Below are 27921 nucleotides of genomic sequence, written 5' to 3'. Positions count from 1 at the left end.
AGGAGGTCGAAATTTATCAAGAGTCTAGGGTTTCCTCTGCGATGAGCTTTTAAATCTAAGCCATCGGATGGCATGCGAAGACCGTCCGACCGTTATTGATCAGTAGTTTACCTAATGGGCTCTATGGGCCTAAAATTATATTGATTGTAAGAAGGCCCACCGGTCCACCCACAGGTTTAGGATGTCATTTTCAAGGAAATGCTGCGGTTAGGCCCGTTAGGGTGTAAGCGAGCCGGGCTTGATCGAGCCTGGTTGTGATGGAGATTGGTTTGAAACTAATTTCAGGTCAAGTTGAACATATTTTATCTTCTTTTGAAGTCTAAACTAAGCTTAACTTCGAATCAAGCCGAATACAGTTTTTAATAAATTCAAGTATGTCAGAAGAAGAATCCAATTTAAATTCATATTCATGGTTTATTTTGGCGAAAAATGATATGCTTTGTGCTTTTATTAGCCCCGATGATTAGGCATACTTATGTTGGTCGCTACGTGCAAATTAGCAATCGATGCAGATGTCGTATAACTGTATAATTTAATGCATGTTAAGAATTTTCTTATAAATAGTTCAGAACAAGAGAATAGCAGCTATATATATATATATATATATATATATATATATATATATATATATATATATATATATATAATAACAAACATGGTTCTTTTTTCTGCAGATTTTGATAATTAATTTATTTTTTCTTAAAATTTTAAAGACTTGATTTTGATTGCTTCGCCAATACTGTGAATGATGATTGCCTGCACACCACTTCTAGAAGAACAACTCTCTTTTACTGTACTCACCCTAGCTTTCAAGGTGTCTCTTTTATATTATGAACAAATATATGTTTTATGATATTAGTCAAAAACATCATTTTTGGGGTTTTAGGACGGTTTCCGGGCAGCTTATCTACCCCCGCCCCCCCCCCCCCCCCCCGCCGCATAATCAAGGAAGGAAGGTCTTCATCAAGCAGTTTTTTTTCCCCAATATCATTGAAAGATTTTGTGTGTGTGTGTGTGTGTGTTTTTTTTTGAGAAAAGGATGGGATTTCCCATCCATTTATTTCATAAGAGGATAGAATGAAATGAGATATAAGACGTTAAAAGAAGTGGAAGGAGTGATTAAGAAGTGGAGTGACTCTAATCTCTGTCCCGAGTGGAGGCAGAAGGTATCAACATAATACCACATCAATACAGGATGAGTATAACATATTTGCATGAGCAATGATGAAAGGGAAAAAAGCACGGCCATATGCACATTTTTTTTAAAAAAAAAGTTGAGAAAAAATAGTTGTTCATCATAAATTTCAGTCCAACTAAATCATTCTCCATCACATCCTCAATGAATCATCAAACAGTAAGGACGGCAATGCTTAACCATTTAGCTCGTTTAATTTGTATGAGCTCATCGTAAATCGAAATAGATTTCTTATTTAATAAAATAGTTGAGCTTGAATTTAAATTTTTATTTTATTTAATAAATAGATCAAAAACAGGCTGATAAATAGATTTTTGATCTATCTTATATTCAATCAAATTCATTTATTTGTTTGACTTATCTTGATTGCCACATCAAGGGAAATGAGCCGAAAATGTGAGGGGTGTGGATAATTTGTAATGGAAAAAAATCCTAATTCAATGCGTCGTATTGTCAATTCTCGAGAAAAATGCTTCGTATTGTCATCATTATTTTTAATGTGAAAAGAAAAAAAACATCAAAACCAGTTAAATTCAATGCAATACTGACAAGGCAGTCCGTTTCCATTTCGCCAGCCCAGCCCAAATGGACGGGATTCACATGACTCAATGTCCAATTCTGTCGAGTCCAAGCTCGACTCAACCCACTCAACCGCACCTAAGTTAAAAAAAGAAATGGAAAAACCCTAACTAAAGCCCCATCGAAGCTCTCCGCTCTCCCTCAGCCTAGGGTTCCCTTCCGCTCTCCACTCTCGGCGGCGACGGCAGTCGAACGGGACCCAGCGGGACGCTCCAACGGCGACGAACTCGAAGATCTCAACGTAAGCCTCTATATCGCTCTTGCTTGTTGGAACGCTCTGCTTTAACTGAGCTGAACCTCTTCCCCTCTGTATTTGGATTCACAATTGACGTTATTGATTGGATTTGTTTTTTAAATATCTCCCACTACTTGGTTTTGATAACATTTTCTTCTCTACTTATTGATGATGGAAGGCTATTTAAGATGGCTCCTTTTGTTTTTTGAAGTTTGAGGTCGACTTGGAGTTCGAAAGCATGTGTTTGAATCAAGTCGTCTATTTGTTGCGTTGCTGTGTTATTGTTGACAGAGTATTTGTTATTTGATAGTGCTGTAGCCGCTATGAATTTTTCGTATAACCGCTATGAATTTTTCTTTCTGATACTTCTTTGCAGTCTTTCCTGATGATTTGGTATTTTTAGTTGGTAATGACTGTCAAGATTTGTGCTTTACATTCAGTTGGGCTTATCTTTGTGGTTACTTCGTCTGATTATACTGCATAACTATTCTTCCACAGATCGTGCAGTTATTTAATGCGATTTCTATATGTGCTTTGATTTAGTAAAAATGAGAATTTATTTGCTTCGTTTTCTACTCCTTTTCTCTTATATTATGATATGCTTTCATATGCTTTATGTTGTAATTTGTTAATAGAAGTAACGTATAAGCATTGCTACTGTTAGCATAGTTGAAACATCTAGTAAGGAATGTCTGCCCTACCATTTGAGCCAAGACAAGGATGGTGTTGTATACTTTTATAAGTTCAGTACTGAATGGATTTGTGACGATGTTGATTTGTGACTGTGTTATCTGGACGCTTGTGTCCATCTCCTACAATCTGCGTCGGATGTATATTTGAAAAGGATGTATGTCAAACCCTTGAATACTTATCAATATTTTATTCTACTTTTAGAGATTGATAGAAAGTCGGAATCCTTTAACAATGAGTTTGATTTTAGAGATTGAGTAAGAATGTAGGTTTATAAAATTATTTTCCAAAATATCATTTTTTTCAAAAATCCTTAAAACTAATTGTTAAGTTTGGATGAGAAATATGCATATTGGAAAACTTTAAAAAATCGCATCTTTTAATATTTTCCTTTATACAATATTTTAACATATGTGCCAATTTTGGGGAAAACATACATTAGTTAAATTTTTTTTCTTTTTCTACATACTCCTACATCTCTTTTTTCCCTCTTGCCATGTTAGACATGTGGACACTTGTCTTTATTTGATTCTTGTGCTCGTGTCCTTGCAAAACTGATTTGCGATGGACTTGATTGTTTTTTAACACATGCAATAGTTGTTGGCAATGTACAGTAGATTCATGTAATATGGATAATTAATTGAAAGCAATACAAGTTTTGATAAATAATGCAAATATATGGTGTAAATTATTTTATAGATTCTGTACAAAGTCAATCACTTGGTTGTGCCTAATCACTTGGGCAATTGCCTAGGGGACAGGAGTGTTGATTGCCCTGGGTGGCCTGGGCTATTTGACAACTATGGTTGACTGATAGATTTAAGGGATATTTTGAACTCTGTTGAGGGATTGACTTCTTCTGATCTCAATTGACTAACAGGAGGGAGATTGGAGATTGATTTGATCTGATCATGAGTTCATAGATTATATTTTGGGCTGAATGGTCTTCGGAGTTAGGTGGTTAAGGTTGATTTTGGGATTTCTTTCTTTTATAAGGTGATGGGGCATTTCATGGACTTTAAGCTTCATAATATTTCTTTTTTTGGTAATGTAATAACCCAGGATCTCACCCAAAATGGCTAGCCGGAAGTTATTATTTTGGTTCCTTGATCCTGTATAAGTATCCAAGATCTATCCAGTGAATAACCAATGATCAAGGCCCCTACGGAAGATGAAAAAAGGCGACTAAACACACACCGGCACGGGTCCTCACATAATTTTTTAATAATAAAGAGTGCGGAGACAGGATTCGAACTCAGGACCTCTGCTTTGATACCATGTTGAAATCACCACTTATCCTACAAGCTTAAGCTTGTAGAGTTTGAATACTTGCCTGGTAGCTATCTCTGATACCAATAAATCTATCACGCCCCGAACCCGGGGCCCGGGACGCGAGCAGACGCCACGCACCTGCAGGGCGGACCCCGCAGGCACGCAAGGCAGATAAATCAGATCAACCATCAATAACTAAATAAAGATAAATTCCAGTTTTCATATCAAATGTCCACATATACATATGTCAAAAGAAAAGTCAATATCTACTAGCTAAATACATCATAATCACTCCATCCCGTAATCCCTATAATCATATGTCATCATCTGCAAAAATGTAAATAATAGGAGTGAGCTAACAGCTCAGTAGGCAACATCATGCAATAAAGTCATCATATAACATGTCATGATGCATATAAAAAGTAGCTAAAACTCATGAATCCAACAAATCCACACGATAATCCGTAAACCCGATCCGAGACTCAAAATAACTCAACCGCATGACTACGGCCACATCGCCCAGTGGCATGGTTACATCGAAGTGTCAGTACAACTCTCCGCAGAGCCGCTCCACTGAGCCAACGCACCACTGTGCCGCACCCCCTGGTGCCAATCTTACGCTCCACCAAGCTGCTCCAAAGAGCAAAATGCATCCCTGTGCCGCCACTATTCTATCACCGGTGGTCGCGGTGTCGGAATTAGTTCCTCAGTACAAGTCGACAGGGCCAACGTATCATCCCATTGGCGGGGCCTAGACTATAGTCACGCGGTTTTAAAAATCAATAAATCAACTTTCCACATGGTAAATTTTCAAATCAAAGTCATGATAATGCTCCCAATAGTAAAGCACATAACAGTTTATGAAATTAAATATTTAATTCTAATTCTAACACATAATGCCAATAATAAATCATAACATCAACATATGCAGATACATGTTAAAATTCTACTTAAAAGCAATAGGTCACCTACCTGGGCTAGCTTAACAATCCCTGCCACAGATATCACGAACCCCTGATTAAAACATAAACATTAATTATTTAATTAACTAAGAAACATAATTTAAACTAATTTTCAATCCCTTAAACTCCTAAGTTCATAGATCCAAGAATGGGCCCCCAAGATCAAACATAGACCCTAAGAACAAGTAAACCAAAACCCCAAAATCAGAATCCTTGAAACCCAAAGCCAATTGTGGTCCAAAACAGATTAGGCCCAATTGAACCAAACCAGATTATAGGTCCAGATCAAATTTCTGGGCCCAAACCAAACCAGCCCACAGATCCAATCATGTCCAACTCAACCCAAAAACAGTTTTCCAGCCCAATCCAAACCAGATTACACTCAAATCAAACTAATCCAAATTTCTGGCTCAGATTCAGACCATAACCAAAACCCATTCACTCAAACTCAGATCAAACCCAATTCACGGAATAGGTGGAACCGGTTCATAGCCTCAACCGATTCAGGTTCTGATCCACAAATGAGGCACGGAAATCAAAGCAAGAAAAGCCCAGGAAGAAGAAAGAAGAAGAAGAAAGAGAAGAAGGAAGAGAAGAAGAAGAAGAAGAAAAAGAAGGGGAAGAAAGGAAGAAGGGGTGGCTGGTGGTTTCGGTCGGCCTTCGGCGGCGGACCGTGGCTAGCCATCGTCGGCCACGCCGCTGTCACGAGCAGCGGAAGAGAAGAAGAACAGAAGGAGAGGAAGAAAGAGAGGAAAGAGAGAGGCCGGGACTGGAAAGCTCGCCCCCCCTCGGTTCGTCCACCTCCGGCCGAACTCCTTTCGGCCCGGATTGACTCCGGTTGGCCACCGTCGGCCGGCCGAAACTCACCAAAAACTTTCCCGAAATAGGGGAAGTGAAACCGAATGACTTCCCATCATTTCTCTCCCCTTAGATCCATAAAAAAAAATAGTAAATAGGTTGTCTTGCTCACCTCCGGTCGTCGACGAGTAGATTCCCGGCAGCGATGGCGGCTCCGACGGCGATGGTGGCTCTGGCGGCGACGGTGGCTCCGGCAATCCTCTCAAGAAAAGGGAAAAGGAAGAGGAGGAAAGGATGAGTTTTTAGAGGGATGGGGGCTCCTCTGAGAGTTCACGAAGAGAGAGAGAGAGAGAGGAGAGGGGTGCGGGGGTTTCGCTGGCCGTTCGGCCGGCGTGTTGATCGTGGGGAAGACCACGATGAACAAACTGAAGTCGTCACCCCTTGCCGACTTCAGTTCGTTGGGCCCAAGGACGGGCCCAAATTCAGATCTTTACACTCTAACCAACTAAAAAAAATTTCGTCCTCGAAATTAAAACATACCTCAATCCGAGAACAAGGCAGGAAACTTCTCTCTCATCTCCTCCTCCAGCTCCCAGGTAGCTTCTCTCTCACTGTGATTGCTCCACTGCACCTTTACATAAGGAATCGTGCGCCTCCTCAAAACTTGGTCCTTCCTATCCACTATACGGATAGGCTGCTCAACATAAGAAAGATCTGCGCGGAGCTGCAAAGGTGCCACTTCAATCACATGACTGGAATCAGCAATATACCTCCTCAACATAGAGACATGGAAAACTGAATGGACCCCCGATAAAGCAGGTGGAAGTGCCAGCTTATAAGCAATAGCTCCAACTCTCTCGAGAATCTCGAATGGTCCCACATATCTCGGGCTGAGCTTACCCCGAACTCCAAATCGCATTACCCCTTTAGAAGGGGACACTCTAAGAAAAACATGATCTCCGATTTGGAATTCCAGATCCCGCCTTCTGATATCAGCATAACTCTTTTGTCTGCTTTGAGCTGCCCGAAGTCGCTCTCTGATCAACTGAACCTTCTCCACTGTCTGCTGAATAATCTCTGGATCCAGAATCTTCCTCTCCGCCACATCATCCAAACAGATAGGTGATCTACACTTCCTACCATACAACGCCTCATAAGGAGCCATCTGAATACTTGCCTGGTAGCTATTGTTATAAGCAAACTCTACCAACGACAAATAAATCTGAATTTGGGCCCGTCCTTGGGCCCAACGAACTGTAGTCGGCAAGGGGTGCCGACTTCAGTTTGTTCATCGTGGTCTTCTCCACGATCAACACGCCGGCCGAACGGCCAGTGAAACCCCCACACCCCTCTCCTCTCTCTCTCTCTCTCTTCGTGAACTCTCAGAGGAGCCCCCATCCCTCTAAAAACTCATCCTTTCCTCCTCTTCTTTTTCCCTTTTCTTGAGAGGATCGCCGGAGCCACCGTCGCCGTCGGAGCCGCCATCGCCGCCGGGAATCTACTCGTCGACGACCGGAGGTGAGCAAGACAACCTATTTACTATTTTTTTTTGTGGATCTAAGGGGAGAGAAATGATGGGAAGTCATTCGGTTTCACTTCCCCTGTTTCGGAAAAGTTTTTGGTGAGTTTCGGCCGGCCGACCGTGGCCGGCCGGAGTCAATCCGGGCCGAAAGGAGTTCGGCCGGAGGTGGACGAACGCGGGGGGGGGGGGGGGGGGGCGAGCTTTCCAGTCCCGGCCTCTCTCTTTCCTCTCTTTCTTCCTCTCCTTCTTCTGTTCTTCTTCTCTTCCGTTGCTCGTGACAGCGGCGTGGCCGACGATGGCTGGCCGAGCGCCGCCGCCGAGGGCCACGGTCGGCCGCCGAAGGCCGACCGAAACCACCAGCCACCCCTTCTTCCTTTCTTCCCCTTCTTCTTCTTTTTCTTCTTCTTCTTCTTCTCTTCCTTCTTCTTCTCTTTCTTCTACATCTTCTTTCTTCTTCCTGGGCTTTTCTTGCTATGATTTCCGTGCCTCATTTGTGGATCAGAACCTGAATCGGTTGAGGCTATGAACCGGTTCCACCTATTCCGTGAATTGGGTTTGATCTGAGTTTGAGTGAATGGGTTTTGGTTATGGTCTAAATCTGAGTCAGAAATTTGGGTTAGTCTGATTTGAGTGTAATCTGGTTTGGGTTGGGCTGGGGAACTGTTTTTGGGTTGAGTTGGACATGATTGGATCTGTGGGCTGGTTTGGTTTGGGCCCAGAAATTTGATCTGGACCTATAATCTGGTTTGGTTCAATTGGGCCTAATCTGTTTTGGGCCACAATTGGCTTTGGGTTTCAAGGATTCTGATTTTGGAGTTTTGGTTTACTTGTTCTTAGGGTCTATGTTTGATCTTGGGGGCCCATTCTTGGATCTATGAACTTAGGAGTTTTTAAGGGATTGAAAATTAGTTTAAATTATGTTTCTTAGTTAATTAAATAATTAATGTTTATGTTTTAATCAGGGGTTCGTGATATCTGTGGCAGGGATTGTTAAGCTAGCCCAGGTAGGTGACCTATTGCTTTAAAGTAGAATTTTAACATGTATCTGCATATGTTGATGTTATGATTTATTATTGGCATTATGTGTTAGAATTAGAATTAAATATTTAATTTCATAAACTGTTATGTGCTTTACTATTGGGAGCATTATCATGACTTTGATTTGAAAATTTACCATGTGGAAAGTTGATTTATTGATTTTTAAAACCGCGTGACTATAGTCTAGGCCTCGCCAATGGGATGATACGTTGGCCCTGTCGACTTGTACTGAGGAACTAGTTCCGACACCGCGACCACCGGTGATAGAATAGTGGCGGCACAGGGGTGCGTTTTGCTCTTCGGAGCGGCTCGGTGGAGCGTAAGATTGGTACCAGGGGGTGCGGCACAGTGGTACGTTGGCTCAGTGGAGCGGCTCTGCGGAGAGTTGTATTGACACTTCGGTGTAACCATGCCACCGGGTGATATGGCCGTAGTCATGCGGTTGAGTTATTTTGAGTCTCGGATCGGGTTTACGGATTATCGTGTGGATTTGTTGGATTCATGAGTTTTAGCTGCTTTTTATATGCATCATGACATGTTATATGATGATTTTATTGCATGATGTTGCCTACTGAGCTGTTAGCTCACTCCTATTATTTACATTTTTGCAGGTGATGACATATGATTATAGGGATTACGGGATGGAGTGATTATGATGTATTTAGCTAGTAGATATTGACTTTTCTTTTGACATATGTATATGTGGATATTTGATATGAAAACTGGAATTTATCTTTATTTAGTTATTGATGGTTGATCTGATTTATCTGTCTTGCGTGCCTGCGGGGTCCGCCCTGCAGGTGCGCGGCGTCCGCTCGCGTCTCGGGCCCCGGGTTTGGGGCGTGACAGATTTATTTGCCCATAACCTATGTGGACTAGAGAACACTGCAGCACGGATTCGTTGGGGCTGACCACGGACCAATCGTGGTATTTGTGATTAGATTTGAATAGATATGAACCCTTAGCCTGACGAGGACGTCAGGGCTTGAACGGGGGGAGTATGTGAGGACCCGTGCGGGCGTGTGTTTAGTCCCACATCGGTTATTCGCTGGGTAGATCTTGGGTACTTATACAGGATCAAGGAACCCAAATAATAACTTCCGGCTAGCCATTTTGGGTGAGATCCTGGGTTATTACAGGTAACTAGCTTCATAATATTTTAATGCCTATATTTTTCCTTCTGTTATTCTATAACTGTTTGTTCGTCTAGTGTTGGATCAATAATATAAGGCAATGGGACATTCAAATGACTCTAAGCCCCACATATTTCAATGCCTATATATATAATCCTGTATATGAATGATATCAATGGTTCTGAATGAACCATGATTTCATGGGGTTGGGTAGTTAATGCTCGTCCTTCACTGGTTGAAATTTATTTCATGCCAAAGTGTTAATACAGATGAGATTCCTTTCCTGTATTGCCTCAAAGGCGGAGAGGTTCAATCAGCAATTTCTTGCTTTGCAGCTTTTTGCAGGTAGATCAGTGATGATGATCATGATCTTATGGTTGGAATTATGAATTGGATGCAAATGTTTTATCTGGCAAGAACTCTTGGTCCATTTCCTATATGTAACTGTTCCTTTTTATCCTTCTGTTTGAGATTTTAAAGTTACATAGAAACTTCTTTTATCCAAAAAAATAAGAAGGAGATGATTCATATATTTGATTGCAACTTGATCTTTACGTATGCTCTTTTCATTAAGACTAGGAATGCATTAAGGTTTACACTAGAAGAAAGCTCAGTTCAAAGCTTACTTGTTTGGGCTTTCAAACAGATGGTACTGGAAATTAATTGCATTAGATGTGGAGGCTGATATTTTAAAAGTTTTCTATGGTGGCTAGGGTTTGAGTGCTTGTGCATTTGGAACAAACTTTCTCCTTCCTTTTCTAAAATCAGATTATGCCCCCTCCTGTTTGTCTGCCCATTCATTGTGGGCTTGCTAGCATCTCTTTTTGTATATAGGCATTTACTTTGTTATGTTTCTGCTAACTTTATTTGCTGTTTATGCTTGTGCTTAACAAACTTTCTCCTTCCTTTTCCAAAATCAGATTATGCCCCCTCCTGTTTGCTTGTCCATTCATTGTGGGCTTGCTAGCATCTCTTTTTGTATATAGACATTTACTTTTTGTTATGTTTCTGCTAGCTTTGTTTGCTGTTTATGCTTGTGCTTATCATGGTCGGTTGGTACTTGCTCTATTAACTGTTCCCTGATTATGCCTTCAGTAGTTGATGCACACTGATGTTGAATTGCTAGATTGCATTTTTGGGTGTTTGTGACTTGAATTTTGAGATAATTTTTTCAGGCCAACTTCTGGTTCTCATAGTGATTTTTCAAGTTACTCAGCTGTGTCACTGTACAACATTTTGCTTTGGTTGACTTGGCTGTGCAGCTGGATGAAAGTTGGACTTTGGGGCTAGAATGTGCAATAGGCAGTTTTTTTAAAGATGACACTTAACGATGGAGTGGAGTTTGGAAATTTCAAGAGGAATTTTAAACACAGCTGTGTTTTACTCATTTATTATTAAAAAAATGGTGTTTACTCATCAGGGAGCAATGCTGTTCCACTTAAAATCTCAAATAGTTTGTGACGCATGCATAACTTTTGTATCCACCCTTTGGACAAGTTCTTCAGATTATGTCCGCATTAAATCTTTATGGAGTTTCTCTTGGAATTTGAAGGAAAAGAATAATAGGCTCTGTCCATTTGCACCGACAAAAAATGTTTACAGCAAAATTAAAACAAGTATATATCAAGAAAACTTTGAAACAAGCTGGGTTTTCTAGGTTGCGCTCATTGTATCTTTGACTGAAGAAAATGTCAACGTGGTGACTGGAAGGGGACCTTTTGACTTGTTTGTACTGCTTCAAGTCTATCCCACGGGTATTATGTTTTGTCATGTGGACACCCCTATGGATTCAAGGTGTGGGAAAATCACATGTAACTGGGCATCCCTTCTTCGACCACCCTGCATTACTTATCTTACATGGAGCATTCATTCTGCTCAAAATTTTATCTTTTTTGTCTAAAAAATGTTTCTAATTCTGAAGGGAAAATTGAATGTCAATGCTATCCCCTAGGTGTAACCAGCTCCAAGTAAATTAGCACTGGATAAAAATATGCTAACATATACAAATAATTTGGTTCATGTCATGTGATACCTTTATACAGTCTTATAGAGATGCTAGTCAAAATAAAAAAGTATATGCTATGTTTAAAACTAAGTTTAATTGTGCTTATTTTGCATTTGGCTCTCTTCTTGAGCATGTGTTACACTGGATATGCTCAATTGGGATTAAATTAGGTTCTTCCTTCTTATGTCAGTAATTCCAGGTTGGAAGCTCTCACACAGCTGTTATTAGAACAGGGAGACAAGCTAGGGGAGAAGTTTTCTTGTTGCACCTCTGAAAGTGGAAAAGCTCTTTGCCTTCACACAAGTCGTTGGAATTTACTGCTCATTCGCTTGAGCTTCTTTGAAACAGGTACTCAACTATTTATTTCTGGTCCCATCTTTTTGTTCCTTTTTTTCTTTTCAAGTTTGTCAGGCATGAATACATACTTCTCAGGTAGTTGAATTGGTGTTCTCTTGGTCGCAGCTGATAATGTTGAAAATAAAGACTCCAAAGACACATCGTGCTAAGCGGGCACTTGAAAAGCATGCCCCTAAACTCGTAAGTTCTTGAATGTTTTTCTTTCTGCAATGCCCTTTTGGTTTATCTATACCCATAGGTGCATTTTAAGGGAAATCTGATTGTTGAGGTTCATTTTGTGCATTTCTGCAGGTGGAGAATGGCAAGAAAACACTCATTCTTCATGGTACCAAGACCAGCAACGTACTGAACTCTGTATTAACTCAGATTTATCATTTGAAAAGAGATAGTGCCGTAAAGTACACCAAGAAAAATGAAAACATCAGGCCTTTTGAAAGTGGTGGTGAAACATCTTTGGAGTTTTTCTCTCTCAAAACTGACTGCAGTCTCTTTGTGGTAAGCCAAGCACAGAAGGCCATTCTAACTTATCTTTTCATCCATGAGTGCTGTCTTTTTATCCTCCAATTCGTGTCATCCATTTGGTTCTTATTACTGTTCTCATATAATTCTGGTTGCGAGCAACTGTTGTGCAAAATAATTCAACATTTAAAACTCAATTCTCAAGATTTTCTAGTATGTCTTGTAACTCAAAGGCATCCAATAGTTCTATATACGTTGCCCTGCTTCCCATAGTTATGATATCATTGAATTGTAAACTTTTCCTAAAAAGAGCAAAATACCAGTTCATGGTCATTGGTGACATATCAAGTCCTTGTTACATGCTATTAGCATCTGTCAATTAATAGTATTTCTTTCCAGAACTTTCTGCCTGTGGCTTTTGTACTGTATTTTCTCAATGTGCAAGCAATCAATGTGATCTTATTCTTTCTTCCGTATTGTTCCTCACCCCTTCTCTCTTTCTCTCTCTCTCCCCCCCCCTCCCCCCCAGCACATACATGCATAAAAAAAAGAGTTCATCATCTTCTCAAAGCAATACTCCTGATCAATATATGTCAGAGTGAGATCGTTGCAGATTGGATGCAACTTTCTCAATGGTCCTACTAATTAATTGACAACTCTCTGGCCTTGTGATTGCAGTTACTTGTTAACTGGTTCTGATAAGCAGAGAATTATAATAACTATTTGACATGCATTATCTTAATTACTTTATCTTGTTATTGCCTCATTCTAAAGATAATCACTGTAATTTGATTTGCAGTTTGGTTCTCATTCAAAGAAAAGACCCAACAATCTAGTTCTTGGGCGGATGTATGATCATCATGTTTATGATCTTGTTGAAGTAGGAGTGGAGAACTTCAAACCCATTGACTCATTCGAGTATGACAAGAAAATAACACCACGAATTGGATCAAAACCTTTCTTTGCTTTTATAGGAGAAGGCTTTGAGAGTGTTGAAGAGTTAAAACACCTGAAGGAAGTATTGCTTGATCTTTTTAGAGGAGAGGTTGTTCATTTGATATCATGTCTACATATTACATAGACTTGGTTTGTGGAACAAATTATAGAAACTCGTGGTTTTGGCTCATCTAGGTTGTGGAAAATTTGGACCTTGCTGGTGTAGATCGTGTATTTGTATGCACAGCCATCTCATCGACTACAGTCTTCTTGACACATTGTGCTCTCCGCCTGAAAAGGTCAGGCACGTCTGTTCCTAGAATGGAGCTGGTAGAAGTTGGACCTTCCATGGACTTGGTAGTTCGGCGTCATCGTCTTCCCAATGACAGCTTAAAGAAAGAAGCAATGAAGACTGCTTCTGATCAGCCTAAGAAGAAGGTTAATAAAAAAAATTCCTCAATCCTAATTTCTGTTTATTTGGGATGATAGTAGAATAGGGGCATCTTGTGATGTTTAATTTCCAACTTTGCACTTTGTGGCTAAGATCTAATGGTTGTCCCAGGGGATTACAAGAAATTGAATGCCCCATTTGCATTTTTTGCCATTTTTCCCTACAAAAATCCTCCACCATTTTTTGGCTACTGCTATTTTAAATCAAGCTGTGCATTATTTGTAGGCTACCTGATTTCACACTTCCATGCCTCAAGGTTGACACTTCTATTTTCTTGCAGATAAAAAATGTAAGCAGCGACATTGTGCAAGGAAAAATAGGGAAGATCTACATTCCAGACCAACAGGTTGAAATCCAAGCTTGCTTGTGTTTAATGATTAGTATAAGAATATCCATTATCATCGTTAACACACTGTATTCCTTTCATGAATTATGCTTATTTGTTTAGGTTGGAAATATGCCTTTATCAAATGAGATAAAGGGACTGAAGAGGGAACGCCGTGAAGCCAAGAAAAACAAGGTTAATGGAGACCATCAATCAAAGAAAAGAAAGACTGATCCTCTCTAGTTTTCAGAGGTTGCTCTCTCTCATGCTACTGGCCATGTGACACTGAAGAAATTGTGTGTTCGTGCTGAATGTTTGATAAAAATTTCTTCTCATTATGGAATCAACACCAAGTTAGCAGTCAAAATTGAAAGCAATTGAAAATTCTTGGAAGATCAAGGCAATTGAAATTTTGACACATCGTTATTGAATTGATTTTTGATATATAGCATTGGAATCAGATGCCTGGTAGGTCTTTCATGAAAGCATGTGTAGGATAGAGTTCATACGAAAGTTGTATCTCATGATTGATGTGCTTTTTGATATCGAATTTTTTAGAGTAATTGGAATTGAGACATATTACATAGCTTGAAACCAGGAAATCTAGTGGATGGAGTGCTTTTGGATGTAATTCCACCATCCAACTTAGGCTTTTGTTATGGTACAGCAGCTGTAGTAATAGGGATAGCGGGACTATATAATGTTATAATGTATAAAATGAGGCTTTTGTTATAATACATGTGGTACATTATACAAAAGCATCACAAGAGTACTGATTGTAATTGTGATGGCAGCTTGATTTAATGATAATTTTCTTCACTTGCTAGGAAAACTGATCTAAATTCTACCAAGAAACCATAACAACATTAATTATAATCTAGTTTTAGAGAACGTTCTGACTTATATAACGTGGTTCAAAACTGCATACGCTCGTGTCATGAGAGAACATTCTAAACTCCTTGCCAGATCAAAAAAGAAAAGAAATCCACCAGAAAGACCCTTAAAAGCCATCATATCACAGCTAATTTAGCCTTCTGTAATTCAACAGAGCATGTTTGTTGAACCATTCAATAAATTTATAGTAAAATTAAAATTAGTGATCCAGGCGCATGAAGGATAGATGACTTTTGAGATTGAATCATGTAACCTAGACCTTTCTTTCCTTTGCTCAAGCTTGTAATCCAAATATACAGAACATATTTAGCCAAGTTTGCAACTCAAGCATGTAGTCAATCACCTGAGTATGATCTACGGTCCAACTCAGATTGGTAGTCTTAGTCAAGATATGTCATATTTAGTCAAGGTATGTCATATCAATCCGAATTTGACGTACCGATTTGGTATCGGTATTCGGTACAGATGGTATACCGATGCTCAGTATGCTAAAAAAATCGGTATCAGTATTCGATATGGATAATGTACCGACATTCGGTATATCAAAAAAGTTTATACCATATTGTATCGATACTGTGCTAATGTGGCATCAGTATAGTTCAATACCGAGATGATGAATCTTAGCTTTAGTAATTAAGTCTCCCATCTATATGTCTGCTTTAAGTCATCATCTTAGCTTTAGTAATTAAGTCTCCCATCTATATGTCTGCTTTAAGTCTACAACATGTACCTAAGGCTCTCCCTCTCTCTCTCTCTCTCGTACTAAGACAGGAGGATATCCGGTCAATCTAAAGGGACGGTGAAGTCCACGCTAGATCTACAACCCAAGTCTTGCAGACAACTTTGAGCACTTTTTGGCAGCCAACCATGTGCCATGGGCGCTAGCACTGCACAAAACCAAGCTCTGTACTTCCAACTTTTTCTTGATTTCGCACTGACCTTACTCAGGTCCAATTAAGTCCATTTATGCCTCTAATGTCAACCGATTAAACTATCGCCTTAACTCAAAGCGAATAAATGCCTAAAACCATTGGATAATGGATGAATAATCCAGTGCATTCATTTGATATAAAGGCCAATAACTAAGCGAATTTACATATTTTATTACAATCAGATGCTTATAATGAATTTCCATTTGTGAAAGCTTTCCAATCCTATAACCCTGCTTACAAGACTTTCCCATCTTCTCCTCTCAATAACAATCCAAATGATACTTTCAACCAACATCAAAGATGTGAGAGACAAACACAGTGACATCTAGCACCAGCAGCGCAGCATTGGAAAGACAAGGCCAAGAAGTTGAACGTATATTGCCAATAGCAATTAAGACAGAGCCCTTATTTTTATTTCAAATATGTTCTTGCTTTATATGCAGTGATCTACTCCAATTAAGTGGTCCTCCCCGTCCCCCCCCTCCTTTTTCCTTTTTTTTTTTCTTAATAAAGGCTCGTTCGGAAGCTTCGGTCGAGGATAAAGCCACCCCTTCTCCATGCTCCAACGTGAGTATTCACGAGGACGGCTCCTCTCACCGCCCGCCACGTGTCCGCCAAGAACGTGCGTGCTTCCTTCGCCGCCAGGTCAACAACATGACATACCAATCGAGCTATGTGAACACCACCACTCGGTGGTCAAACCAAGGCAAGGTACCATAACAATATATCAGTGCATTTTTTGAGGGATTCGCCACCCCCACCCCCTTAAATCCAGAAGATCCGACATTAAAAACACTTGGATCTCCGGAGCCTTGAAAGGAGGCCATTACGGGTTCAAAACATGGAAGGATGATCTGTTTCTTTCCCTCAATTGGAGATCAAATCACGGGTTTCCTTTCTCCATTTGCATCAAATCACGGAGCTCACGCCATGCCTTGGATCCCACACTGCCTCTCTAAAGCGGGTGCCGTTGTGGTATAAGCTTTCGGAGTCGCAGTCGGAAAGCAGTATGAACACATATTACGCCGGTCAGTAAGGATCCAAGCTGCGTTGTCCAGTGAAAAAGAAAAAAAAAGGTAGGCGACTGCAAGACGAGAACCGAGGAAGAAAGAAAGAGAGTTTGGACTTGTAACTCGTAACCAAGTGTGAGGCCAAATTCTACTGTGGTACATTCGGTCACATCACTGCTGGAACTTGGCAGTGGTAGGTACCTTTCACTCCCTTCTTGCTTGAACATTTTGTTTTCTTCGTCTCTCTAATATCTTTGCATCCACCAGTGTTCATCTTTCTTTCTTCCACCTTTGGGTTGTCGCAGGCTTTTGGCTGAATCTTGGATATATAGAGAAGAAGAAAGTAAAAAGAGGGGGAGAGAGAGATGGAGGATGCTGCTAGAAACGATCTCATGCAGCAATTCTATAGAAATCCTTCGCTATCTATCTCCAAGCCACCGCAGAATCCTTCCGAAGGCCTGCGAAGCGGTGGGCCCTACCGCCACTTCGGCCCGGCTGTCAGCCCGGGGACCGGCCGCCGGCCCGGCATTCCCCCCGCCTCCCCATTCTCCCATTTCCCTCCCTCCGCCGCCCGCTCGCCGCCGTCCCTCGCCGCTGGCGGTCCTTTCCACCATTCGCGGTCTCTCTCTCAGCCGGCTTTCTTCTCTCTCGATTCCCTGCCTCCTCTGAGCCCGCCTCCGTGCCGGGATTCCACGCCGACCACCTCCCTCTCCGACTCGATGTCCGCCGATGTCTCCATGGAGGACCATGACGCCAGTTCCCTCTCCCCGCCGCTCCCCCCGAAGGCCGGTGGCGCCTCCCGGGCGGCCGGGGCCGGCCTGCCTCCCTATAAGGCCCACCGCCGCTCGCAGAGCGAGATCCCCTTTGCGTTCTTCCAGTCTTCACCCCCACCGGCGCACGCCCCGCCGCCGGCGCCGCTGCAGGTGGTGAAGCTGGAGTCCGACTGGGATCGGCGTTTGGATGGTATGAGTGCCGACGGAGTCGGTGAGAAGAAGGTGGAAGCGGATTCGGGCGATGATTTCTTCAATGCCTATATGAATTTGGAGAGTTTGGATACTCTGAACTCTTCGGAGGAGAAGCGCGGGGATTTGGATAGCAGGGCAAGTGGAACGAAGACGAACGGCGCCGATAGCAGCGAGAATGAAGCTGAGAGCTGTGTGAATGAAGGTGGTGGCAGCGGTGTCAAATTGTGGCCGAACCATAGCCCGTTGGTGCAGAAGAGGGAAGGGGCCAAGCGGAGCGCGGCGGGCAATCCAGGTCCCATTGGAATGACTACTCGGCACTGCAGGAGCCTTTCGATGGATAGTTGCATGGGCAGGTTGAATTTTGGCGAGGTGTCGCCCAAGAAGCCACCTTCCCCAGGATTCCTGGCAGCTCAAACCCCGCAAGCCAATTCAAAGGATGGAGCATCGAACATGTTTAGCTTAGAGTTTGGAAATGGGGAGTTTAGTCCTGCCGAGATGAAGAAGATCATGGCGAATGAAAAGCTTTTGGAGATGGCATCGATGGATCCAAAGCGCGTCAAGAGGTGCTTTGACATGTTAATTCTCTCTGTACATGTTCTATTTGTAATTGAGAAGTGAAGTGGGATGGTGTGAGTGGATGCAGATAGACTTCCCAACTTACCTTTTTGATCTCTTAATGTCAGGATTTTGGCAAACCGGCAGTCAGCTGCACGTTCTAAGGAACGCAAGATGAAGTATATTGCAGAATTGGAGCGCAAGGTGCAGACCTTGCAAACAGAGGCAACCACATTATCAGCACAGCTGACTTTGCTACAGGTGAGCTATCTGAACCTTTTTATCTGTAAAGATGGGTATTTGCTGTTTGTGAAGCCAACTTTCTTCTTCGTTCTCCTCCCAGAGGGACTCGGCTGGACTTACAAGTCAGAACAATGAGTTGAAGTTCCGGCTTCAAGCTATGGAGCAGCAGGCGCAATTAAGAGATGGTAATATGCTTTCACTTTCAATGGTGGTGTTTGGATATTGATACTACACTAGTAAATGAAACAAATGGTATTCTTAATCTTTATGTAGCAAGCAGAAACCACATTGAATACTTAAAGCAACAGTATCGGCTTCAAACTAACCAGTGATATTCCAATTTTAGTTTCATTTGTATAGTCCTCTTCAGAGATGGCTTGTTTTGAGCATCAGAAAATTTGCTGATACACTATTGATTGTTCTTTAGAGTTTGTAATGATTTAAGATATTGAAGTGTCATGTGCCTTTGCAGAACGTTAGGTTCCATGATATGACTGTAGTGTAGAAACACAATAAATTTTATGCATTAGCACTGAAGGATACACAGCCATCCTTGTGCATATACTTTCGGTATGAAAGGGTACATTCAGGTTACCTATTTTCCTATTGAGATTATTTTTACCACTTCACGGTGACAAGCTGACATGTCAAGGGCCTTAGAACATCAGGATTGAGAGTGTGAAGGGGTTAGAAATGAGAGAGTGAATAGAAGAAATGATAAGTTTATGGATATTTGCTCAAAAGAAAGGAAAAAAAACAGATGTTTGTACTCGTGGAATGGGCATCACAACATCGTTCAAGATCTGGTTTAAAATGAAATTTTATGAAACCTTGATGTTTGATATTATCTCAACAACTGGAAATTTTGCCACTATATATGGTCCAACATGGTTCAGTTGCTTCTAGAGGTTGATTGCTTTAAAAATTGGTGTCAACTAACATATGAGACTACCAATCTCATATCTTCATTTCTATGGTCCTTTAGATAATCTGATCTTCACTTTACATGCAAATATCAGCTAACATTTCTATTACCCATTGAAGCAATAGAAATTCATCTTTTAATTCCTCATGAGAACTAGCTACAACAAACCACATCACTTATCCTCTTTCATTCAGCAGCCCCACTTTCTTGCTTAATTAAACTATTTTCTCCAAATCACAATATATCATCCCAGCCAAGAAGAACTTAGCTCCAATAAATTTGTTTTTTTTCCAGAAAAATGATTCCTTTATATTTACATCTTCTTCAACTACAACCTGATCCATGGGATATTGTGATGTGATTTACATTGATCCATGGATCAATTTCTAGTTTACATTCTGGTATCAATTTGACATGGACACTACATCCGATCAGTTCTGCACTCTTAGTAGCCCAAGAGGATATGCATTGGTGATGGATGCAGTGTCACATCAAATCCCAACTCTTAATAAGTGATAATAGAAAATTTGAGTAGATTCTCTATCCACATAAGCATGTTGACCTCTGTCCTAATAGTACAAAGATCTACATTCTTTTCAACTTCCCAAGGTGATGGGTTCATAGAACCTCCATTCTTGATTCCTGATGTGCAATATCATTAATTGCATTTGACCTATTTGTGAAGGCTTATCTATCACCTCTAGTCTCCGTTCTTAGTTTGCTTTGATCCGTATATGACAAAAATTATAGTGTGGCTTTTTCTTCCATTTCTTTTCCACCTTGGCTAACTCGGTCTCATTTCCCATCTATTTGTTGGATTCTGTTTCCTCCTGATAACTTATGACTGTAGCCATTTCCATGTAGGATAGGCCCTGGCTTTAGGGCAAGCTTTCTTCTCTTATTGAAAAAAAGGGCATTCCATTGCATGAGGCTCCCAACATTGTAAGGTTTGGGGAGGTCAGATATGCGCACCTTACCTCCATGTGTGGAGAGGCTGCTTCCGTGTTTCGAACCTATGACACCCACATTACAATAGAGCAACCTTTATTGCATCAAGACCTGTCTTCCAAGCTTTCTTCTCTTATAATACAACAGTCTTCCTATAGTTGTTTGCCCTACTTATATTACTTTCTCTTGTGATTTCAATAGGAAAGCCTTGTTATCTCTTCCATCTTGCATTGTTCAATGATAACATTGTAGTCCTATAATTGGTTCCACAATTAGTTCTTTAGCCTAGTTTGGAAATGAGATCAAGAATTCTTTGCTAATGAAGTGATGTCAAAAAGGCTTATTACTTACCAAACAAATCCTACTGCATTTATATATAAACAATGGTTCATCATGATTGTGCACGAAAAGCACTTTGAATATTGATTCATTGCTAGAGATGGCTTAGAACTAATAGTTCATTATCTAATGGATCTTTCCATTCTAATACTCTTTGTAAGACTTATCAGTATTTATCAAATATGGTACTATCTAACAAGATGCTATTGGATAAAATGACAAACACATTGTTGAGAAAGAGATGGCTTTTCATAGATGACAAACATTTGATTCATGTAATGGGAGAGATTTTTCATTGCTTAGTCGTGAAGATATGTGGCTGTGGAAGGGGATTAAGTGGGATGAATCATTGTTATCCTAATAAGTATTTTAATTCCAGGTTTCATGGGTATAGGGTGGGATAATTTTTTTTGTTTGGCTATTTTTTTATTCCCATCTCATGATCACATTGTACTAACAGCACATTATTTGTCTTTCCTCATTTTTATGGTTACTTTTTCTAATAAAAAGGCATCTTTTAATCTTTCAATAATTAAGAGGGTTAAAGATATGGTATAGGAAATATGGGGAACCTAGAGAGCCACCAATCCTCGGTTTTCTCTAGTTTGACTGAACTGTCAGGAATTAGCACTTCCTAGGGTCATTTTGCTGCATATGGCACTCATCGAGGGATAAAGATGGGGATAACTCTATTATCCCAGCCCTTATCCTGCTTCCAAACTAGCCCTTGGTTTTAACTCGAGATTGTGAACTATCATTTCTAAACCTGGTGAAAGGGGAACGATGAGGAATACCAGTCATGGAAGCATTAGTAGAAAGATGAGTATTGTATCTTGATATAGCTTGGTGGTGGTCTTAATGTTCTCAGAGCATGACTGCATTAGTTATGCCCTGGTGCTAAAATGCATGCCGAAACATATATATCAGTTATCCATAGCATGCACTATGATGTTCAAAATGCCTAAACATGAAGTCGAAATGTTTTGGAAACTTTTTAGTTGTTGCTGATGGGTCCGGTCGTCAGCAAATGAACAGGAACATGGCATATATGTTGTGATTCATGGTTGGGAAATATTCAGTTGGCCCTTATGACTTAAGATATAGAGAATATGGTGAACAGTGTGGCTTACCATCTTGAATGTCTACTTTGGATTTTTGCACAGGAATTAATGTTGTGTGTACATGCATTTATGTGTGCTGAACTTTCTGCCTTCCCCTAGTTTTCTTCTTAAGGCGATGTCTACTAATTTCTGTCACTGATCCATGTTGACCTACTTGGATAAAAGTTGAATTGGATTTAGTCATATATGCAGTGACCCTTGGAGAGAAGCTTCTTCCAGTCCCAGCAACTCCCCATGTTGACTAATCCGCTCGCCTCTTCTTGACCAATGCTAAAACCCATTTATAGTATCTGTAGCATTCTTGAAACTAAGCAAGCTAGCGAGGTCCATTTTTATCTGATGCTCAACAATTTGAGTAAATGAAAATCTGTCTTTTAATTCAGCTATTTCTATCTGCATTTCGTTGAAACCTTGAAAGTTGAAACCAAATGCTGTGGTTTACATGCTTAGCGTATACATGCTCAGGTTATCTAGCTTCCTGGTTTACCAGTGCCATTGCCCTTGTTTAACAACTACCTGCATGAATGTCAACCCCATGGCATAATGACACCTGTGTTCATGTTGACTACATAGGGCACAATTGAACCATGAAAATACTCAGAAATAAGATTTATACTTGCATGCATGCATAATACAGACACATACAATAGAATAATGTCACAGTTCAATGCACAAAATGTAAACATTTGTAATCAGACATATGCCATAATATTTTTTGTTTTTCCAACCTATCATATTGATGCTTCACTATAAGAGTCCTCTATTTGAATACTGAAACGGAACTGTTTGGTAATACATCATGTAGCATTAAACGAGGCACTGACTGCGGAAGTTCAGCGACTGAAACTTGCTACTGGAGAGCTGGTTAATGGCCGTGCATCAAACAGCTTGAATCAGCAAATACCAATCAACCCTCAAATGTTTCAGCAGCAGCAGCAGCAACCTGCACAGCTCCCTCTCTATCAATTTCAGCAGCAGCAGCAGAACAATGCTGGCATGCATCAGGAAGCAAAAAAATAATTTAGAGGTGCACTAAAAGATATAAGGCTGAAATTAGTGAAAGTTTCATCTAGATGTTCTTTCCACCATTTTAGGTAAATGAAGTAAAATTCCACCATTTGTTAATCCAGTTAAAGAGGAGGTCGTATGCAATTTGTCATGCTTAGATATTCTTTCAGACATTTGCCATCTTATTTATTTGTTGGATTTTCATATGAATATAAGTATTTTTTTTATCTTTGTAATTATAATATTTGTTACATATGTCGTGGATGAAAGAACTTGGAGAAAAATGTTCTTGATGACTTTTTTTTCAGTTATATGATTTGTTTATCTTTCAACAATTGTGTAGGGTTCTTTGCAAACTTGTTTTATGTTGCACTTGTTTCTCTTCTGGTGCTTATCCTACTCAACTGAGATCTCAAGCTGTTAATAGAAACAGCTAGAATTTAGCTTGCTGTTCAGATGTAAGAACTTCCCTGAACATGGCCTGTCCCGGCAGAGACACTGTTATATGGAACTCGAGTCTCTGCATGCCTTCCATGGATTGCCAGGTTGTGCTGAGAATGATGGCTTACTACTATTCACAATAACTTTGGTGAGAGAGGCTGTCAGGCATGAAATGATCGACGCCAGGTGAAGTTATCATGGATGAATACGCAAGTATGTTGCGGTATTCGTTTATATGTTGTTTGTTGGATGGTAGTCTTCGATAAAAGTTTAAGATCGAGCTATTGATGCTTTTTTGGTGAATTGATGTTGCAATTTCATTATGACTATTATGACCTACTGTTTTCTTCTTTCGCTGCTGTCCTACTTGCCCTATATATGAAACATGTTCGTCGTTTTATAGCTTCAAAAGGTGGCACTAGCATGCTTAACAGTTTCCTATTTACTGGCATAATGGAGTAATGATTTGTTCGTCAAGGGGTTGATTCTTTGAAGCAGAGATTCCTCAGCCTTGATCCCTCCACCATAAAGCCTTCAAGAACGCACCACCACCTTTGAGATCTTGACAACCTACCTTCGGAAAATTTTCAGACATATATTACACCAAGTAAATATCTCTGTTAAGCCACAATATAATCATCATTATGAAGTCTGTAACACCAGAAGCGTACCATTGTTAAATTGAATGAGAAAGCAGAGGGATATGGAACCTTAGAGAATGCAATGAAACAGCATACGTCAAAGAATAGACCCTCCTGCAACTTGGCAAAATGTGGGAAATTAACTGAAATATAGAATCCAAGAGAAGAGCTGACACCAATTTGTTGCTTCGAGACAGAGAATGAGCAAGGGGGTCTAAAAATCTAGCCCTAAAGTCTTCTTTTGACTTTTATATTTTAAAAAATATACATCAATGAGTCACATACTAAACGATAGTGTGTAAAGCAATAGTGCAATAAATTAATGATACCTACATATTACCTTCTAGAGAATACAGATTAGCTAAGTTTTCAAAGATGACATCCATTTCTATGCTATGTTTTCAAAAATGATGGCTACTAATATTGGATGGTGGCATCAAATGTTTCACTCCTGCATGTCTCATTAAATTACACAAGAGTTAAAAATTATACTATACTATAGAACACTCCAGTCTTAGCATTTGTCGAGACATTGTCATCCATTAGCAAGGTGTTTTACATCTTCATTTAAGTAAAAAAATTATATTATTTTTTGGCTGAAGAGAGTGAGAAGACAAGCACACAAGCTAAAAATCCGATTGCCTTTATGAAATGGAAGGATTGCAGACATTAACATTTCTTTCACATGATCACAACCATCTATGCTTTTCTCTCGCATACATAACATATACATAACATTGGAACAAGTCCAAATTTATTATTTTTCTAGTCAAATTATTGGAAATGATTTGCACCACTGTATACGGGGATCAGAATCCATGGATAGACAATGGATTGCAGGAATTTCGGATGAGGAATGCGCAAAATTATTAAACCGGGCCGAAGCACATTCATTGGCTCAATCCATCCACCGCTCCAACCCCGCTTTCCAGGCTCACCGTTTTTATTGCTTCCAGCGGCTTCCCACCCGCCGATCCCTTGAAAAGTGAAAACCGGTGTGGGCCATGGATGAACCTGGAGCTGGGCAGGACACGCCGGCGGTGGGGAAGGTCGGAGGGGTGGATCCCAATGCTCCCAAGTTTGTGCCGAAGGGGCGGTCATGGGCGGATGTGGCTAGGGGTGCGCCGCGGGGAGCGATGAGGCAGCCGGAATGGACGAGTCATCGGATCTCTCCACGCGAACTGGACGTGATGCAGAGTAGATTCACTGAGGTGGTGGTGGTGCCGGAGGAGGAGTTGGAGGCGGCACGCCTGGAATGGAGGAGCACCACCGTCTTGGTGAGGAGCATGGGGAGGAGCGTTCCCGGTGATTGGGTGGCGAGGGAGATTCAACGAGCGGGGCGGCTGAAGTACAAGGTCGGATGCTTTCCGTTGGCGGAGGGTTTCAATGCCATTAGGTTTGCAAACGAGGAGGACAGGGAGGCAGCTCTGCGGAATGGCCCGTGGATGGTGGGTGGCCAGATGATGGCCATGGAGCGGTGGCGGCCAAACTTCATTCCGGGTGCCGGAGGAATCGGTCGAGTGGTGGTTTGGGTCCGTTTGCCGGGTCTTCCGTTGGATTACTGGAAGAAGGAGACCATCTTCCGGGTCGCAGCGAGGGCCGGAATTCCTCTGGAGTTGGACGGCTTCACAGAGAAGGGAACCAGGTTTGGTTTCGCTCGGGTTAAGATCGAGCTGGACGGCTCCGTTCCGCTCACACCGGGCACCTTCGTGATGGGAAGCTCGGCAGGGGTGGAGGAGAAGTTCTGGCAAAGTTTTGTCTATGAAAACTTGCCGGATCCATGCCCTAGATGCGGGAGGATCGGTCATGCGGAGGTGGAATGCACATTCGTGTCCCCGGCGAGGGAGGCGGTGGAGAAGACGGGGATGGAGGCGGGGAGGGAAGCTGCTGCTGAGAAGGAGGTTTTGGAGACTACTGGGCAGGAGGCCAGGGAGGATGACAGATCTGGGGGAGAGGAGCGGGTTTATGGCCCGTGGCTGGTTACTAACCGGATTGGTTTTCGACGGGCGCCGGTGCCGTCTAGCCGGAGGAAGGTGGTGACCGAGTCCAGGGCGGGGAAGAGCACGGTGCCTACTTCTCCACCTCCTGGTCCAAGCGTGATGGGGGACGGTCCGTCTTCGGCGACCTCTCCGGTGGATCTAGAGGGGTGGCAGAAGCCAACCAAGGTGGCTCGCCGGCGGACGCCGGAGAAGGACGTCTCCCAGGGCGCGGCCACAGGCGATCCGAGTCAACTCGCGCCCGGGTCCGGGTCGGGTGCCGAGTTGGGTGAAAGGCGTGAGGAGCGGGCCAAGTCTGAGTTGGGCCCGGCTGTGGGGAAGCCCAGCTCTGGAGGTGGGCTTTGCTCGGGCGGACCGAGCCCGAGTCCGTCGAAACGGGCGAGGAGCCCATCCAAACCGGCGGGCCTAGAGGTGGGAGGCCCGTCCGAGGGAGGGGCGGCTCTCTCCGCGGCAAGACCAGGGCGGCCGGGGACTCCATTCCACCGGAGATCCAAGAGTTCCCCTCCGCCTCTTGCGGCGGCGCGTGGTCGACCTCCCCGGAGGGAAAAGGTGCACAGGGCCGGCAGCCATAACCCGCAGGCGTCCGGTGGGGCGGGGTCGGCTGGGAGAAGTTTGGCTCCGGCCCTATCCACGGCGGCAAGATCGCCTGAGGAGGAGGCGACGGGACTGTTTGGTGCCGGCAACGGTCCGATGGTGAAGTGCCAAGGCAGAGTTGCCAGGGGCGATGGCTTGGATGCTGGTGCGGGTGCAGGAGAGGCGACTGGTCCGAGGGACTTCCCAACATTTAGTGGGTGCCATACTATGGCACGGGGGCATAGCTGTGAATCCTCTGAGATGGGAATGGGGAGGAAGGCGGCGGGTGAGTCCAGTTCTCTCAAATCTGGTGGTGGTGCTAACTCTGAGGTAAGAGGGGGGATGACAGAGGGAAGTGTGGCGAGAGAGATAGCCACAGGAGATGGTGTGTGCCATTTGGCACAAGCCGGTGATGGAAGGGATCACCAGCGACTGTTTGTTCAGATGATGGAAGCAGCAAAGGGGGTAAAGCCGGTAGGCCCGGGGGGTGGAGGGGCTATTGAAGAAGTGGTGTTTCATGATTGCAGCCCCGGGGTTGGGGGTTGTGAGGTATCATTGGGTGACCAATGAAGGTCATCTTATGGAATTGTCGTGGCGCGGGGAAGCCCTCCTTTGCGCCGGCCTTCCGCAGGATTGTGCAGCTGCATTGTCCGGATATATGTGTGTTGTTTGAGACCCGGCTTTCCGGAAGGAGCTTCAGAAGGCTAGGAGAGCGGTTCCTCGATCGTGGGGATTTTATGCAGTTGAGTCCCAGGGGTTGTCGGGTGGTATTATAATCACCTGGGCGCAGGGCTCTTGCAGGGTGGATGTGTTCCATGTATGTACACAGGAGGTGGTTATAGTGATTTCGGAGGGTGGTGGTGTTTCTTGGGTGCTTGCTGCAGTGTATGTCAGTACTGACTCAGGGAGAGGCGGACATTGTGGGAGGAGGCGTCTCAGCTGATTAGTCAGGGGTGCCCTATGATGGTGGCTGGTGATTTCAACTGCATCGTTGATCCTCAGGAGAAGATGGGAGGAAAACCTTTCTCATATAAGAGGAAGGTTAGGGAATTCCAAGATTTTTTGACATCGAATGGTTTGATAGATCTGGGGTTCTCCGGCTCCAGATTTACATGGTGTAATAATCAGCAGGGTCAGGCTAGAGTATGGGAGCGACTTGACAGGGCCTGTGCGACTGCTGGGTGGGTTCAGTGCTTCCCGGATCACCGTGTGAGCCATTTGCCCAGGATTGCGTCGGATCACTGTCCATTACTGGTGAGTACAGACACTTTTATTCCAGTTCGGCCTCCATTTAGATTTGAGAAAATATGGCTTTGTTATCCGAGATCATGGGAGATGGTGAGGGAGGCTTGGAGTGCTCCAGTTAGAGGAG

The 27921-nt window shown here is 42.4% G+C and overlaps 2 protein-coding genes across 7 annotated transcripts; both read left to right on the top strand.

The window, feature by feature from the left end:
• The first annotated feature begins 1878 nt into the window (after positions 1-1878).
• On the top strand, positions 1879-14555 carry LOC103716896 (ribosome production factor 2 homolog). Of its 6 annotated transcripts, none has more exons than XM_008805092.4 (8): positions 1879-2015; positions 11663-11777; positions 11892-11966; positions 12078-12281; positions 13045-13290; positions 13377-13619; positions 13913-13978; positions 14081-14555. In XM_008805092.4, exons 3-8 carry the CDS (start codon positions 11898-11900, stop codon positions 14198-14200), a joined length of 948 nt encoding a protein of 315 aa, XP_008803314.2. In that variant the 5' UTR covers positions 1879-2015; positions 11663-11777; positions 11892-11897; the 3' UTR covers positions 14201-14555. The 6 variants fall into 6 exon arrangements, with proteins under 6 accessions (XP_008803314.2, XP_038982597.1, XP_008803312.2 ...); XM_039126669.1 differs by having other exon boundaries at positions 11862-11966; XM_008805090.4 differs by having other exon boundaries at positions 11620-11777.
• Positions 14556-16501: 1946 nt separating this feature from the next.
• On the top strand, positions 16502-23232 carry LOC103716895 (transcription factor RF2a-like). Its single transcript, XM_008805089.4, has 5 exons — positions 16502-16986; positions 17099-18321; positions 18442-18574; positions 18657-18741; positions 22695-23232. Exons 2-5 carry the CDS (start codon positions 17159-17161, stop codon positions 22907-22909), a joined length of 1596 nt encoding a protein of 531 aa, XP_008803311.2. The 5' UTR covers positions 16502-16986; positions 17099-17158; the 3' UTR covers positions 22910-23232.
• The last annotated feature ends 4689 nt before the right edge of the window (positions 23233-27921 follow it).

The sequence above is a fragment of the Phoenix dactylifera genome, chromosome 5 (genome assembly GCF_009389715.1).
Source record: "Phoenix dactylifera cultivar Barhee BC4 chromosome 5, palm_55x_up_171113_PBpolish2nd_filt_p, whole genome shotgun sequence".
NCBI classification, from domain to species: Eukaryota; Viridiplantae; Streptophyta; class Magnoliopsida; order Arecales; family Arecaceae; genus Phoenix; species Phoenix dactylifera.
The sequence above is the reverse complement of the archived record's forward strand: the minus strand, read 5'-3'. Positions and strand labels throughout refer to the sequence as shown.

Excerpts from the sequence above, each read along its gene's own strand:
- LOC103716895 (XM_008805089.4), top strand. The coding sequence starts at position 17,159 with ATGGAGGATGCTGCTAGAAACGATCTCATGCAGCAATTCTATAGAAAT. Across the intron at positions 18,322-18,441 it reads GATCCAAAGCGCGTCAAGAG|GATTTTGGCAAACCGGCAGT; the intron begins GTGCTTTGACAT and ends TCTTAATGTCAG. Across the intron at positions 18,575-18,656 it reads CACAGCTGACTTTGCTACAG|AGGGACTCGGCTGGACTTAC; the intron begins GTGAGCTATCTG and ends TTCTCCTCCCAG.
- LOC103716896 (XM_008805092.4), top strand. The coding sequence starts at position 11,898 with ATGTTGAAAATAAAGACTCCAAAGACACATCGTGCTAAGCGGGCACTT. Across the intron at positions 12,282-13,044 it reads CTGACTGCAGTCTCTTTGTG|TTTGGTTCTCATTCAAAGAA; the intron begins GTAAGCCAAGCA and ends TTTGATTTGCAG. Across the intron at positions 13,620-13,912 it reads CTGATCAGCCTAAGAAGAAG|ATAAAAAATGTAAGCAGCGA; the intron begins GTTAATAAAAAA and ends ATTTTCTTGCAG.